Source organism: Ovis canadensis, chromosome 6 (genome assembly GCF_042477335.2).
Source record: "Ovis canadensis isolate MfBH-ARS-UI-01 breed Bighorn chromosome 6, ARS-UI_OviCan_v2, whole genome shotgun sequence".
NCBI lineage: Eukaryota > Metazoa > Chordata > Mammalia > Artiodactyla > Bovidae > Ovis > Ovis canadensis.
In genome coordinates this window covers 45,486,143-45,502,820 of record NC_091250.1, presented here as the reverse complement: position 1 = coordinate 45,502,820, position 16,678 = coordinate 45,486,143, and the positions used below count along the sequence as shown (strand labels likewise).

General features: G+C 38.6%; 1 protein-coding gene across 2 annotated transcripts in view; it reads right to left on the bottom strand.

The window, feature by feature from the left end:
- UNC5C (unc-5 netrin receptor C) overlaps positions 1-16,678 on the bottom strand; it is a 424,053-nt gene that overhangs the window by 174,275 nt on the left and 233,100 nt on the right. For both annotated transcript variants that reach the window (XM_069593659.1, XM_069593660.1), the window contains exon 2: positions 15,619-15,840. In XM_069593659.1, the coding sequence (XP_069449760.1) occupies positions 15,619-15,840 (222 nt within the window). The remainder of the gene's footprint in view (positions 1-15,618; positions 15,841-16,678) is intronic.

Genomic DNA, 16,678 nt, shown 5'->3' with positions numbered 1-16,678 from the left:
GAGGAGCCTGGTGGGCTGCCGTCTATGGGTCGCACAGAGTTGGACATGACTGAGTGACTTCACTTTCACTTTTCACTTTCATGCACTGGAGAAGGAAATAGCAACCCACTCCAGTGTTCTTGCCTGGAGAATCCCAGGGATGGGGGAGCCTGGTGGGCTGCCGTCTATGGGGTCACACAGAGTCAGACACGACTAAAGCGACTTAGCAGCAGCAGCAGCAGCATATAATTTTAAAAAATTTCTGTTTTCCTCTAGTGAAACACAGCTAGCTAAAACTGCATTGAAAGGTGTGATGTGTTTTTGCTTTTCCTTTGTAATCATGTTCTGGGCTGTATCGGTTTAAAAAAATACTGGTGTTACTTTTTCTATAGAGTATGTAACTCAAATGTGAAAAATCTTCCCCATGGGATAATGCTAAATTAAAATTATATAGTTCTATAATGGTGTAGTCAGGACATTTTGCAGTATGTGCAGAATCTATAATACTGACATTTGCAAATACTGGAATTATAAAACACACAACAATAAAAACTTCATGACAATGACATTAGAAACAAAGGAATCTAAACATGTAGCCCCAAATTTTTCAAGTACTCACTTCTGTTTGTAAGTTAGGAAGATAATGGAAACAAAAGCCAGGGTCATATACAGCAAGAGCCCAAATCACTCAGTTCAGTTCAGTTCAGTCGCTCAGTCATGTCCGACTCTTTGCGACCCCATGAATCACAGCACACCAGGCCTCCCTGTCCATCCAACTCCTGGAGTTCACTCAAACTCACATCCATCAAGTCTGTGATGCCATCCAGTCAGCTCATCCTCTGTCGTCCCCTTCTCCTCCTACTCCCAATACCCCCCAGCATCAGAGTCTTTTCCAATGAGTCAACTCTTTGCATCAGGTGGTCAAAGTATTGGAGTTTCAGCTTCAGCATCAGTCCTTCCAATGAACACGCAGGACTGACCTCCTTTGGGATGGACTGGTTGGATCTCCTTGCAGTGCAAGGGACTCCAAGAGTCTTCTCCAACACCACAGTTCAAATACATCAATTCTTTGGCACTCAGCCTTCTGCACAGTCCAACTCTCACATCCATACATGACCACTGGAAAAACCATAGCCTTGACTAGACGGACCTTTGTTGGCAAAGTAATGTCTCTGCTTTTCAATATGCTATTTAGGTTGGTCATAACTTTCCTTCCAAGGAGTAAGTGTCTTTTAATTTCATGCTGCAATCACCATCTGCAGTGATTTTGGAGCCCAAAAAAATAAAGTCTGACACTGTTGACACTGTTTCCCCATCTATTTCCCATGAAGTGATGGGACCGGATGCCATGATCTTTGTTTTCTGAATGTTGAGCGTTAAGCCAACTTTTTCACTCTCCTCTTTCACTTTCATCAAGAGGCTTTTCAGTTCCTCTTCACTTTCTGCCATAAGGGTGGTGTCATCTGCATATCTGAGGTGATTGATATTTCTCCCGACAATCTTGATTCCAGCCTGTGCTTCTTCTACCCTAGTGTTTCTCATGATGTACTCTGCATAGAAGTTAAATAAGCAGGGTGACAAGATAGAGCCTTGATGTACTCCTTGTCCTATTTGGAACCAGTCTGTTGTTCCGTGTCCAGTTCTAACTGTTGCTTCCTGACCTGCATACAGATTTCTCAAGAGGCAGGTCAGGTGGTCTGGTATTCCCATCTCTTTCAGAATTGTCTGCAGTTTTTGTGATCCACACAATGAAAGGCTTTGGCATAGTCAGTAAAGCAGAGATAGATGTTTTTCTAGAACTCTCTTGCTTTTTCCATGATCCACTCAGCCAAGACTATTTTCCTGCTAGAACAAAATGAAAGCAACAAAATCGAAGTTCTGGAACTCTGATCAACCAACTTTTGTAAGTGCAGCTGGGATTGGCCACATGAATCCAGGTGTTTAAAGACAATGTCAATGTGAAATTAAGATAAATCAATTGTAAGCACTAACAAAAGAAGAATAAGAGAAAGTGTATATTTAGGGATAGTTTCTATTCTGTTATCACTAACTGGTAATTACTTTCTCACCAAGTTATCAGATTGACTCAGTGGAAAAGCCTCAATGTACTACCTGGATTCTTGCCAATTTTCTATTTTTATTTTGGGGCCAGTCTCATACCAAAAAGAAAAAGTGTTAGTTTCCAGTGTTGAGAGAAGGACCTCTGAGAAGGAAATCAAATAAAAAATAATTGATCCATATTTCAGAATCATTTATCTTCATTGACAAACATATTAAAAATTTAAAAGCTCTATTCTTGTAAAGGCAATATTTCCACTGAATAAAATTTAAAAATATGGAATAAAATTCAAATAGGGTTTCCAAATTTCATGCATCATTTACCAAAATTTAAACAAAGTCACCTAACTTCCTTTAGAAAATATTCACTCTGTTAATGAGAACTCAGTTCAGTCAGTTCCATCACTCAGTTGTGTCTTACTCTGTGACCCCATGGACTGTAGCACCTGAGGCTTCCATGTCCATCACCAACTCCTGAAACTTGCTCAAACTCATGTCCACTGAGTCAGTGATGCCATCAAACCAACCATCTCATCCGCTATCATCCTCTTCTCCTCCTGCCTTCAATCTTTCCCAGCATATGAGAACTAAGTTTAGAATAATTATTTTATACAGAGAATAACAATCGATTTGATGTGCGTATTTAATGTGTAAAGTCACATCACATATAAGAGAATTCACACTACATATAAGAGAATTCACACTACATATATAAAGTCATATTACATATATAAGAGTAATCTCACTACCCTTACCAAAGATTATGCGTTATGCATGTCTCAGATTGTCTATTCATGAAGTACTCCAAATAAAAACATCATCAGTATGTCTCACTACATTTCAGTTACCCAAATTTAGTAAGACGAATAGCTACAATCCCACAGAACAAGCTTTTATTTGTCATCTTCTATGTTAATGCCATATATTATAAACTTTATAAAAGACAAAGCTTTACAAAATAAGCCCTACCATACCATTCTAATCCAGCTGAAAAAAACAGAGATTTTATATATATATATACATATTCATATTTATGTGAGTATATAAATATATCATAAAAATATATGATATTGAATTATAAGAAACTGCTATTTTGTACCTCCAAATGAATATTGATGACTTTACATGGTTTACCGTAGTATACATTTACATTCATGAGTATAATGAAAATGGAAGCACAAATGAGTGAAGTGTGGACGTGTGTATGCTATGGCTTGGGGTTTTATACAAATACTCATCTATGATATTTAGATGATATCTTTAGATATATATACTTTAGATACTTCTTTAAGAATGAGTAGGATTTTTTTTTTTTTTTTAAGAATGAGTAGGATTTTAACAGAGGTGGAATGGGGGAAAGTACCGTATACGTAAGGCGCTTCAGTTGTTTCTGATGTTTTGCAACCCCATGGGCTGTAGCCCGCCAGGGTCTCTGTCCATGGGATTCTCCGGGCAAGAATACTGGAGTGGGTTGCCATTTCTCATCCAGGGTATCTTCCTGACCTAGGAACCAAACCCACATCCCTTAGGACTCCAGCATTGGCAGGTGAGTTCTTAACCACTAGTGCCACCTGGAACCCACTCCAGTGTTCTTGCCTGGAGAGTCCCAGGGATGGAAGAGCCTGGTGGGCTGCCGTCTATGGGGTCGCACAGAGTCAGACACAACTGATGTGACTTAGCAGCAGCAGCAGTGCCACCTGGGAAGCTCAAAGTACAGTATAAAGAAACACGATTTCACACAACACATATTTATTGAGCACCTACTAAGTACCTAACAACAAGTTAAGCATGGAACTAGAATAGCAAAAAAGATAGACATAACCTCTGAATTCATGGAGCTTACTCTTCAGCTCATAATGTTTAGACTGAAGAGGACACAGAACTTGGGGAAGGAAAAGTGGTAACTGTCTATTTCAAATATCCAAAATTAGGAGCAGGCCAGGACGTGACCAGACTTATTTCCTAAAGTTCCATATAATATAAGTAGGACCATTAAGTCATGATAACAGAAATCTGACTACATTCACTTTAATATGACTTATTGTGAAGCATGCCAGTAATTCATTGAATTTACTCTCACTGAAATAAAGCTTCTATGATCCTAAGGCACAAAAATGTAGAATGTTTGGACTGATTTAACAAAATTATAAACAAATTCTACATAATGTCACGTCCTAGTCTGACATTAAGTTCTTTGATATTTTAAAAAATATTTACATACTTATTTTAGTTTGCTGTGTCAGGTCTTAGCTGCGTCATGCGGGAGCTTTCCTTGTGCCACACGGACTCTCTAGTTGTGAGGCGTGGGCTCAGTTGGAGCGTGGGCTTAGTTGCTCTGTGGCATGTGGGATCTTAGTTCTCCCACCAAGGGCTGAACCCACATCCTCTGCATTGCATGGTGGATTCTTAATCACTGGACCACCAGGGAAGTCCCTGTTCATGATATTTTAACAGAGATTCTGAGAAAAAGAGTTAAGCTACCAAATAATATGAGGTTAAAAAATGTTTTTCCACTTCAGAGCTTTACTGGGACTTCTACCTACAAAAATTCTTTATATTTTCTCCAAAAGGGGAATATGATTATCGCAGCATTTCCTAAATTATTTCACCACAAAGCTTTTTGTTTATTTAATTTTTTCTCAAATAGCACTTACAAGACACTAGTGGTTTACTGAACACAGTTTAAGAGGAAAAACCAAACTGACCTAGTATACACGGCATGTGGTGGGGGAGAAACTATTAAAATAAGGCTATGAAGTTTGATTAGGAACAGACTGTACTAAAGCTTTTGAATACATGAGCAAGGAGGAAATGCTTTATCCATGGACAAAGGAAAGACATATATATATATACAAAAATGAAATGAGATAAATACTTGGGCCTATAACTAGCTAGAGAATGGATTGCTGAGGAAAAAGGCTAACACCAAGAAGGCAGGAGGCTATTTAAATAATCTAAGATGTATATAATTAAAGACTCTACTAGGGGAGTAGCAGCAAGAATTAAAACCAGAAGGATGTTTTGGGGAGAATTCTGAGGAGGATTGAACTGTTTTCTAATGATCACTCTGGCTGCTGGAGTAAGGGGTGAAGTTGAGATTTCTGTTTTTGCTGATGGAATGCAAAAAAGAGGTAACTAAAATAAGAATGAAAAAGGAGAAAAAATTCTGCAGTTGTGCCACTCTTGTGGGATCTGAGTGAGCACAGTATATTTTTTGAAAGCTCTATTTTGAGTAAAGGTAATTCACTTAAATTTGTGTCCATGTGTAGTTACTCTTTATCAATGTCTTTTTTTTTTCCTGTTAAAAAAAGGGGCTCATCTTTTGCTCACCAACTGAAATTCTTTTTATTTTTTGCTATTTGGCCAAATGTTGAATACCTTCACAAATAAAAATTATCAAATCCTAAGCACCATCTTGATTACTAAAGAACCACAAAGGGCCACATATAAAAAACTTGACACAAACAAGAAGGGAGATGAAAAGCATGAAAGATAAATGTTTAGCTGACACTGAGAACCAGATTTTCTTTCCTGAGAAAGTAGATAATTGTTTTACATAGATTTTTTTTGTTTAACTTAGTTCTGTGTATGAAGTTGCAGAAGTATTCAGGGAAACACTGAGTACAGGGCCAAGAGCAAAAACTTTGGAATCAGAGAGACCTGATGTTGACTCATTGGAAAAGATTCTGATGCTGGGAGGGATTGGGGGCAGGAGGAGAAGGGGAACAACAGAGGATGAGATGGCTAGATGGCATCACCGACTTGATGGATGTGAGTTTGAGTGAACTCCGGGAGTTGGTGATGGACAAGGAGGCCTGGTGTGCTGCAATTCATGGGGTCGCAAAGAGTTGGACATGACTGAGTGACTGAACTGAACTGAACTGAGTTCATATCAGGCCGAGAGGAGCAACCCCATGTCCAAGGAGTGGTGGCTGCCCAGGCGCAGGAGGGCCAAGAGGAGCTACTCCATGACAAGGTCAGGACGGGCAACATCGTCCAAGGTAAGGAGCAGCAGCTGTGCTCTGCTGGAGCAGCCGTGAAGAGATACCCCACATCCAAGGTAAGAGAAACCCAAGTAAGACGGTAGGTGTTACGAGAGGGCATCAGAGGGCAGACACACTGAAACCACAACCACAGAAAACTAGCCAATCTGATCACATGGACCACAGTCTTGTCCAACTCAATGAAACTAAGCCATGCTGTGTGGGGCCACCAAAGATGGACGGGTCATGGTGGAGAGGTCTGACAGAAAGTGGTCCACTGGAGAAGGGAATGGCAAACCACTTTAGTATTCTTGCCTTGAGAACCCCATGAACAGTATGAAAAAGCAAAATGATAGGATACTGACAGAGGAACTCCCCAGGTCAGTAGGTGCCCAATATGCTACTGGAGATCAGAGGAGAAATAACTCCATAAATAATGAAAGGATGGAGCCAAGCAAAAACAATAACCAGTTGTGGACGTGACTGGTGATAGAATCAAGGTCCAATGCTGTATAGAGTAATATTGCATAGGAACCGGGAATGTTAGGTCCATGAATCAAGGCAAATTGGAGGTGGTCAAACAGGAGGTGGCAAGAGTGAATGTCAACATTCTAGGAATCAGCGAACTAAAATGGACTGGAAGGGGTGGATTTAACTCAGATGACCATTATATCTACTACTGTGGGCAGGAAATGGAGTAGCCATCATGGTCAACAAGAGTCTGAAATGCAGTACTTGGATGCAGTCTCAAAAATGACAGAATGATCTCTGTTCATTTCCAAGGCAAACCATTCAGTATCACAGTTATCCAAGCCTATGCCCCAACCAGTAATGCTGAAGAAGCTGAAGTTGAACGGTTCTATGAAGACCTACAAGACCTTTTAGAACTAACACCCAAAAAAGATGTCCTTTTGATTATAACGGACTGGAATGCAAAAGTAGGAAGTCAAGAAACACCTGGAGTAACAGGCAAATTTGGCCTTGGAGTATGGAATGAAGCAGGGCAAAGATTAATAGAGTTTTGCCAAGAGAATGCACTAGTCATAGCAAACACCCTCTTTCAACAACATAAGAGAAGACTCTACACATGGACATCACCAGATGGTCAACACCGAAATCAGATTGATTACATTCTTTCAGCCAAAGATGGAAAGGTTTTATATAGTCAGCAAAAAGAAGACTGGGAGCTGACTGTGGCTCAGATCATGAACTCCTTATTGCCAAATTCAGACTTAAATTGAAGAAAATAGGGAAAACCACTAGATCATTCAGGTATGACCTAAATCAAATCCCTTATGATTATACAGTGGAAGTGAGAAATAGATTTAAGGGTCTAGATCTGATAGAGTGCCTGATGAACTATAGACAAAGGTTTGTGACACTGTACAGGAGACAGGAATCAAGACCATCCCCATGGGAAAGAAATGCAAAAAGCAAAATGGCTGTCTGAGGAGGCCTTACAAATAGCTGTGAAAAGAAGAGAAGCAAAAAGCAAAAGAGAAAAGGAAAGATATTCCCATTTGAATGTAGAGTTCCAAAGAATAGCAAGGAGAGATAAGAATGCCTTCCTCAGCGATCAATGCAAAGAAATAGAGGAAAAGAACAGAATGGGAAAGACTAGAGATCTCTTCAAGAAAATTAGAGATACCAAGGGAACATTTCATGCAAAGATGGGCCCAATAAAGGACAGAAATGGTATGGACCTAACAGAAGCAGAAGATATTAAGAAGAGGTGGCAAGAATACACAGAACTGTACAAAAAAGATCTTCACGACCCAGATAATTACGATGGTGTGATCACTCAGCTAGAGCCAGATATCCTGGAATGTGAAGTCAAGTGGGTGTTAGGAAGCATCACTACGAACAAAGTTAGTGGAGGTGATGGAATTCCAGTTGAGCTATTTCAAATCCTAAAAGATGATGCTGTGAAAGTGTTGCACTCAATATGCCAGCAAATTTGGAAAGCTCAGCAGTGGCCACAGGACTGGAAAAGGTCAGTTTCCATTCCAATCCCAAAGAAAGGTAATGGCAAAGAACTCTCAAACTACCACACAATTGCACTCCTCTCACACGCTAGTAAAGTAATGCTCAAAATTCTCCAAGCCAGGCTTCAGCAGTACGTGAACCATGAACTTCCAGATGTTCAAGCTGGTTTTAGAAAAGGCAGAGGAACCAGAGATCAAATTGCCAACATCTGCTGGATCATTGAAAAAGCAGGAGAGTTCCAGAAAAACATATATTTCTGCTTTATTGACTATGCCAAAGCCTTTGACTGTGTGGATCACAAAAAGCTGCGGACAATTCTGAAAGTGATGGGAATACCATACCACCTGACCTGCCTCTTGAGAAACCTGTATGCAGGTCAGGAAGCAACAGTTAGAACTAGACATGGAACAACAGACTGGTTCCAAATAGGAAAAGGAGTACGTCAAGGCTGTATCTTGTCACCCTGCTTATTTAACTTATATGCAGAGTACATCATGAGAAACGCTGGGCTGGAAGAAGCACAAGCTGGAATCAAGACTGCCAGGGGAAATATCAATAATCTCAGATATGCAGATGACACCACCCTTATGGCAGAAAGTGAAGAGGAACTGAAAAGCCTCTTGAAAGTGAAAGAGGAGAGTGAAAAAGTTTGCTTAAAGCTCAACATTCAGAAAATGAAGATCATGGCATCTGGTCCCAGCATCCCATGGGAAATAGATAGGGCAACTGTGGAAACAGTGTCAGAATTTATTTTCTGGGGCTCCAAAATCACTGCAGATGGTGATTGTAGTCATGAAATTAAAAGATGCTTACTCCTTGGAAGGAAAGTTATGACCAACCTAGATAGCATATTAAAAAGCAGAGATATTACTTTGCCAACATAGGTCTGTCTAGTCAAGGCTATGGTTTTTCCTGTGGTCATGTATGGATGTGAGAGTTGGACTGTGAAGAAAGCTGAGCGCCGAAGAATTGATGCTTTTGAACTGTGGTGTTGGCGAAGACTCTTGAGAGTCCCTTGGACTGCAAGGGGATCCAACCAGTCCATCCTAAAGGAGACCAGTCCTGGGTGTTCATTGGAAGGACTGATGCTGAGGCTGAAACTCCAATACTTTGGCCACCTGATGCAAAGAGTTGACTCATTGGAAAAGACTCTGATGCCGGGAGGGATTGGGGGCAGGAGGAGAAGGTGACGACAGAGGATGAGATGGCTGGATGGCATCACCAACTCGATGCACATGAGTTTGGGTGAACTCCGGGAGTTGGTGATAGACAGGGAGGCCTGGCATGCTGCAATAATGGGGTTGCAAAGAGTTGGACACGACTGAGCGACTGAACTGAACTGAGTTCATGTCTTGATTGTCACCTCTTAGCTATGCAACTGGGCAAATTCTTTATCCTGCTGAGCCTCAGTTTTCTCATGTGAAAAGGAGAATCACAAAGTTATATCATAATATTACTTTGTTGAATAAAGATATAATTCAAGGGATTCAGTATAAAGGCTGAAATTCTTTGCAATGCTGTCATGTTGGTCCTATTTATAATATTCTGCTAGTGAGAGAATAATCACAGATGAAGTGGGAAAACCTAGGGCTTACTAAAATTTCAAACTAATGGAGGTTTTCTAAACTCCCTTGTTTCTTCATAGAGGTGAAATGTTTGCTTTCCAATGGTGAATCTTAGGTACCATGGAAACAAGGGTTGAAAAGGTGTCAAGTAAATAAAAACCAAGCAGACAAGCCTGATCTTTTCACAAAAATGTAACCATAAAATTCTGAGCAGATGAAGATTTCTTTGGAATTCTGAAGGAACATGGATGCTTATACTATATTAGCAAGAGCTTCTCAACACTCAGAATTTCTAAATCACCTAATACATGCTGCTTTCCACTTTTCTGTTTTTTATATTATGTATTTGCAAGAAATTAAATGCGATTTAAATGATGGAAAAGCAAACAGTAACAGTAATGAATGATCTTAATCAGTGCATTTTATTGTCTATGGAATAGCTTTGCTCAGTGAATATATATAACCATTTACTTAATATTTTAGAGCAATTCTGCATATTTAATATCTTCATAATTTAAAAGAAAGAATTTTAGTTGGAGAGAAACTTTTTTTTTTGTAGTTTTTCAATTAAAATGTACCTCTGGTAGAGTCTTACTGAATATAGTTGGCTTTTCTTAGTTACAAGGCAATATATCTGATTTCCAAGGTATCTGGTTTCAGGTATCATTTATTCTAAGATAGCTGTTGCTGCTGTGGAGTCACTAAGTAGTGTCCAATTCTTTTGCAACTCCGTGGACTATAGCCCATCAGGCTTCTCTGTCCACGGGATTCTCCAGGCAGGAATAGTGGAGTGGGTTTCTATTTCCTTCTCCAGGGTATCTTCCTGACCCAGAGACCAAACCCACGTCTCCTTCCTTGGCAGGCAGGTTCTTTACCACTGAGCTACCAGGGAAGCCATTCTAAGGAGGAGATACCTACAAAAAACAAACTTGTTTGCAATGACTTCTCTCTGTCCTGCCATCTGAGAATCAGTTTGATTTTTAAAACGCCTAGAAAATTTCTCTGATATCTAATATATTTCAAGACAATGTATTCTTACATTAATTCTATGTATTCTAATATTCATTAATTCAATGTATTCTAATATTAATAAACACTAAGGCCCATAACAAAACAATACTCAAACTGTATTAAATAAAAAGCTGGGCACCAAAGTTGCAGATGAAACTAACTTCAGAGGAAAACCCCTCAAGTTTGAACCATGCAATTCAATTTCATTCACAATGTTCTGAAAGAGCAAAGAGATGAAAAACAAAGAGCTCTAATATAAGGAGGACTACAAATCTCTCTACTCCCAGCAGTGTATAGGTTGCAGATTTATGATAACAGGCAAAGAGCTGCAATAAAGCAGTTTGGGCCTTTTAAATTCAGATTTCATTATCTATCATGAAGATAATACATTCAGAGGATTGAATGAAAATCAAACAATAAAAAAATCTCTTACTGCCCCAAATTCTGAGCTGTCAACTACTTGTATGTTTCTCCAGAAAATCCTAATTCATAGACAAATACATGTGCATCATCTTTTTACATAATAAAGACATATATTGCATGCAATATTATATATTTTGATTTTCACTTCAAATTTTATCTGATAGAATTTTCTACCACTTCACATGTGTACAGTTCTTATTGTTTTACAAAGCAATGCAGTATTCCATCCTAGAGATGAACTGCCCTTGATATACTAACCTCAACAAGGATACAAAGGACAACTTTGCATACAAGCCTTTGTGCTCATCAGGAATTTTATTTTTAGATAGTTTCTAAATTTGTAGTTACTGAGTAAAAGGGTATATACATTTAGATGTTGACAGATATTTTTAAACTGGTCTTCTAAAAGATTATGCCAATTTGCAACCTCATCAACAAAGTATGAAATATCCCAATCCCACTCCGTTATCAACACTGTACTCTAATAACTGTTCTGATCTTGACAACATTTTCTTAGATGTGCCGTTACCACTTACATTTCTTTTCCTATATCTCCATCTTTAAACTCAGCTCAATTTTATTGGTATACATATCATTCCCTTAAAAATAGTTTAAGAGCTGCTGCTGCTAAGTCGCTTCAGTTGTGTCTAACTCTGTTCGACCCCATAGACGGCAGCCCACCAGGCTCCCCTGTCCCTGGGATTCTCCAGGCAAGAACACTGGAGTGGGTTGCCATTTCCTTCTCCAATGCATGAAAGTGAAAAGTGAAAGTGAAGTCGCTCAGTCATGTCCTACTCTTAGCAACCCCATGGACTGCAGACCACCAGGGTCCTCCGTCCATGGGATTTTCCAGGCAAGAGTACTGGAGTGGGGTGCCATTGCCTTCTTTGATTTTAAGAGCTAGTAGTATATCAATTAAATTAACCCTTTGATTAGTACATATCACTTCCTTGGTTTTTGTGGTTTTCTTGCTTTATGTAAATTTAATAATGCTTTATTTTTTCTAAAATAATGGTTTCTTATAAGGCTTCTGGATTCTGTCTTCATTAGAAAAGCTTTGATCACCACTGAAACCAAACAACCAATAAATAAATTGCTAGAATTTTCTCCTAGTGATGATGGTGATGACTGCAATGACAACAATGATGATGATGTTAACCCTAATATCTAGAATTTATTTTATTCTAAAGAATGAGCTAGAACTCAAGCTTTATTTATTTACTTACTTATTTATATTTTACTTTTCCAACTTCCTACCTTGTGCATTTAGAAATTACCACCATCACAGTATAAAATGCCTTAGAAGTTTATTTCCTGATTTCTATTTTGTGTCCATTAATCTGTGTGTCTTATTCTCTGCTAAGATCAAACTTCTTTAGCCTTATGACTCAGTTAAAAAGAGCTGATATCTCTTTATTGTGCTACTATTTCAGAATTTTTCCAGCTATTTTTACAAATTATTTTTCACACAATGCTATGACTTTATGGATTCATTTATAAATAGCAAACATTTAAAACTATTGTCTTTTTATCTAGGAACAAGACATGTCTTTCCACTTGATTCAAGGCATTGTATTATTATTATTTTTTTTTGTCTCTGAGTGGATTTTAAACTCTTTCTAAAATTCTCCAAATTTTTGATAGTTTTGTATCTACATTTTTGCATTGTTATTGTAAATGATATATTTTAGTTCAATATAATTTGAACTGACTGTGCTTAGAAAAGTTGATGGGTTATGTATATCTTTTATCAGCCACTTTTCTATATTTTTTTAATAGTTTTCAATTTTTCCTTTGAAACTGCATAAGTTTTCCAGATCTACAAAATTATATTTGTCCAAATGATCATTTTCAACTATTTAGTTATTTATCTTATCTAATTGCATTGGCTAGTATGTTAAGAACAACACCAAATGACCGCCCAGGGGGCTCAATGGTAAAGAATTCACTACCAAGCAGGGGAAGCAAGAGACTTGGCCTTGATCCTTGAATGGGGAAGATCCTCTGGAAGAGGAAATGGCAACCCACTCCAGTATTCTTGCCTTGGAAATCCCACGGACAGATGAACTTGGCGAGCTACAGTCCACGCGGTCACAGAGAGCAGGACACAACCAAGCATGCACACATAAATTATGTTAAGAACAACATCAGAAGATACTAGTCTCTGTGGGTCTCTCTCTCTTTTTCCTGTATTTAAAGGTGACACAGTCTCCTGGATGCTAGCTATCCTGTATAGTTTCGGATGAAAAGGAAAACCAACAAAAAAGCATTCCATTCCAAATATGAATACTATGTAAGTATTAAGGCTGCCAAATCTTTCCTCGGCTCTAATATATCCCATCCTGAATTTGAATGAAAACATATCATATATTTTCATTTATAGTTGCTTTAAGATGTATTTTTAATCATTGGTATAGGCAATATTAATTAATTTTCTGTGGAGATAAAAATATAATGCTTTATGAAATGGAACTGTCTTTTAAAAAAATACACATAAACACATATACAACAAGAGAGCTTGAGGCTGCTAGACGTGTTCAGTATCAGAGCAATTTTGTTTTTATTTATAATCTTCTTATAAAAGCATATTCATTAATCTAGTAAAGACAAGCCTAAGTATGTTTATGACTCTCATTTTAGTTTTGTGATTTTATTTCTTTTTCCTCTTACTATTAAAATGTGTGTGTTTGAAATCTTTACAAATAAATGGGCTGAAACAAATAAAACTCAATTCACTTGAGATTTTGAAGACATCTGGTGGAGCTATTTACTGAGTAATTAGACCAAGAGGTGTAATAGACCAATTCCCTGAAGGAAGAGACTAGATAGCTAGATACCCAGTTATTTCTACAGTCATCAGCTTGCATGCAGTGAGCATACTGACTCACAAACTGACAATTATGTGGAACTGCCACCTAATTTTCTAAGACCACTTGTGTTATATAAGTATATGTCTCACAAGCTTTTTCTTTTTTTTAGAGATGCCTCTTCTCAGGCTTCTCACGGTCTATGTTCAATCATCTAGTATCTCTTAATTGTTAGAAACACTGAACGAAGATTTCCTTCAAATGCTGGTCACTGCTTGCCCCTCATTAACCAACCTTTGGATACAAACACGAATTAATTACAATTGAATTTTGAAAACATGTATTCATTTTGTTACATAGAGATATTTGTGAAGGGAAATAAAGATATTTAAATACTTCCACTTTTGTCATATTTGTCACAATTTAGTTTGGAAATATTGATCAACAAAGTCTTAATTATTAAAATGCATGTCTTAATATTATTTAAAAAATCACAAATCTGGAAGGGATGTGAAAATTCAGATTGTTATTCTCCCTACTGGAGAGCAAAAACTCTTGAACCACTGTAGAAATATATGTATTTCCTTAGTTTGAAATAACTCTAGGGGTTCCCACAACTCTCTTAAGTTACCTATTGTGGAATAAGAAATTTCTATCAAGAAAGTTACCTTTATAGCCAATATAAATCCTGCAGTTTATTAAGATCTACTCCATCCTCTCTTTGGCTTTTAGTGTTTTGCTATTAAGAATGATATTTACAAAGCAATAAAGTCAGGATTTTTAACAATGTGAGAAGCAAATATACTCTAATCAAAATCTACCCAGATGGGGGCTACACTCACCACTTTTCTCTATGGAACCCACAATATCACTTTTCTCAGTCACTCTGAATTTAACTTCAGTGAAGACTTAGGTAATTAGGATTCATCTTCAGATGTAAGTTAAAGATATAAATATTTTGAATCTACAGTGTTTACAAATTGTTTAAAAATATATAAGGGAAACTATGCATGGGAATTAACACTTGACAATCATGTAAACAAGTGCTGCTGCTGCTGCTGCTGCTAAGGCGCTCCAGTTGTGTCCAACTCTGTGCGACCCTATGGGCAGCAGCCCACCAGGCTCCTCTGTCCACGGGATTCTCCAGGCAAGAATACTGGAGTGGGTTGGTAAACAAGTACAATTTATCCTTAATTGAAAACGTTCCTCAATTCCAGGATATTTAGGCCTGACACCAGACTTGAAAACACAAGTGAAATTCAAAGGCATTTTTCACAAAGGTATTTACTTACCATAATTCAATCTATTCACTCTCATTATTTATCTTCTTAAGTATAAAGTAAAAGCGAAAGTCACTCAGTTGTGTCTGACTCTTTGTGACCCCATGAACTGTAGGCCACAGGTTTCTCCAGGCCAGAATTCTGGCCAGGAATTCTCCAGGCCAGAATACTGAAGTGGGTAGCCATTCCAATCTCCAGGATATCTTCCCAAACCAAGGATCGAACACAGGGCTCCCACATTGCAGGCAGATTCTTTACCATCTGGACCATCAAGGAAGCCCTCTTAAGTATAAACCATACCTTAATTCTATGGGGTTCAGTAGGAACCAAGTCAAGATTTATTCATCACATTTTCCTTTGCAATACAGGGAATGATATTACCAAATCTTAACCAAATGGCCTTAAAATTTTTTACCAAAGGATAATCATTGCACTTTCAATTTCAATAACTGAAGGAATGATATGACAACACATCAAAGTAGTAAGTGAATCCTAAACAGCAGCGCAAATGCAATGGGAAACTCACCGGAAGTTTCATCTACTCTCTCATCTACGATGTGGTCCTTCTGATGGACCCATTCACTATTGCACTTGAAGTAGATCTGGGTGGCAGGGCTGGCTTTACAGTACAGGTTCACAGGCTTATTCTTCACAATATAAGCTTCTTCAGGCTCAATAAGGAAATGTGGCAGAGGTTCAGGTGGGTCAGATGGAAAGGTTTCTGGGAGTTCATGAAAAAAGTCCTCATCTGGCAAAACAAGAAAATGAAAAATGTTTAGAAAGCCATTTGCCTTTCGCTTGCTCTTTGTTCAAAAATAATAAAACTGTGGGCAATCATTAGTCATATCCATTTCACCTGCCTTCTTTAATCAAGGTATACAGAAGGCTTGCATGTACTCCAAGAGGCATCACACCTGATGTTTAGGAATCATTTTCTAGGAACTTGCAATCAGCTGTGTCTAGCTTGAGTTGAACAGTATAGGAACATCAACCCTTCAACTGGGCATGTGTGAGTGTCCACTGGATGACATTTTGACATCTAAGGGCTGAAAACTCCACCCTCAGATCCTGCTAAGCGCCTTCATTTTTGAATAAACAAAGGCCTGAGCCGAGTTCCACCTGTGTAGAACAATTAACTGCACCTTTTTCCAATCCCCTTTCCCCGAGCTCCCCAGGCTCCCCATGCCTTAGACAACCCTGCTTCTTTATTCTTTACTTCATAGCTACCTCTAGATGGCGCTAGTGGTAAAGCCCCCCGCCTACCAATGCAGATGCTGGAGACAAAGGTTTGATCCTTGGGTCAGAAAGATCCCCTGGAGAAGGGCATGACAACCCGCTCCAGTATTCTTGCCTGGGAAATCCCAGGGACAGAAGAGCCTGGTGGGCTACAGTCCATAGGGTCTCAAAGAGTTGGACACAACTGAAGCAACTTAGCATGCACACATAAATACTCTGAACCCTTGCATTTGGACAGGTGGTTCTGAGACTTGCTCCTTGATATCTTTACTTAGCTGCCCTTTTTCCTGAAACCCTAGGCAGCTCTGAGTTTTGGCTTGCTGTATACTGGGCAAAACAAACCTGGCTTG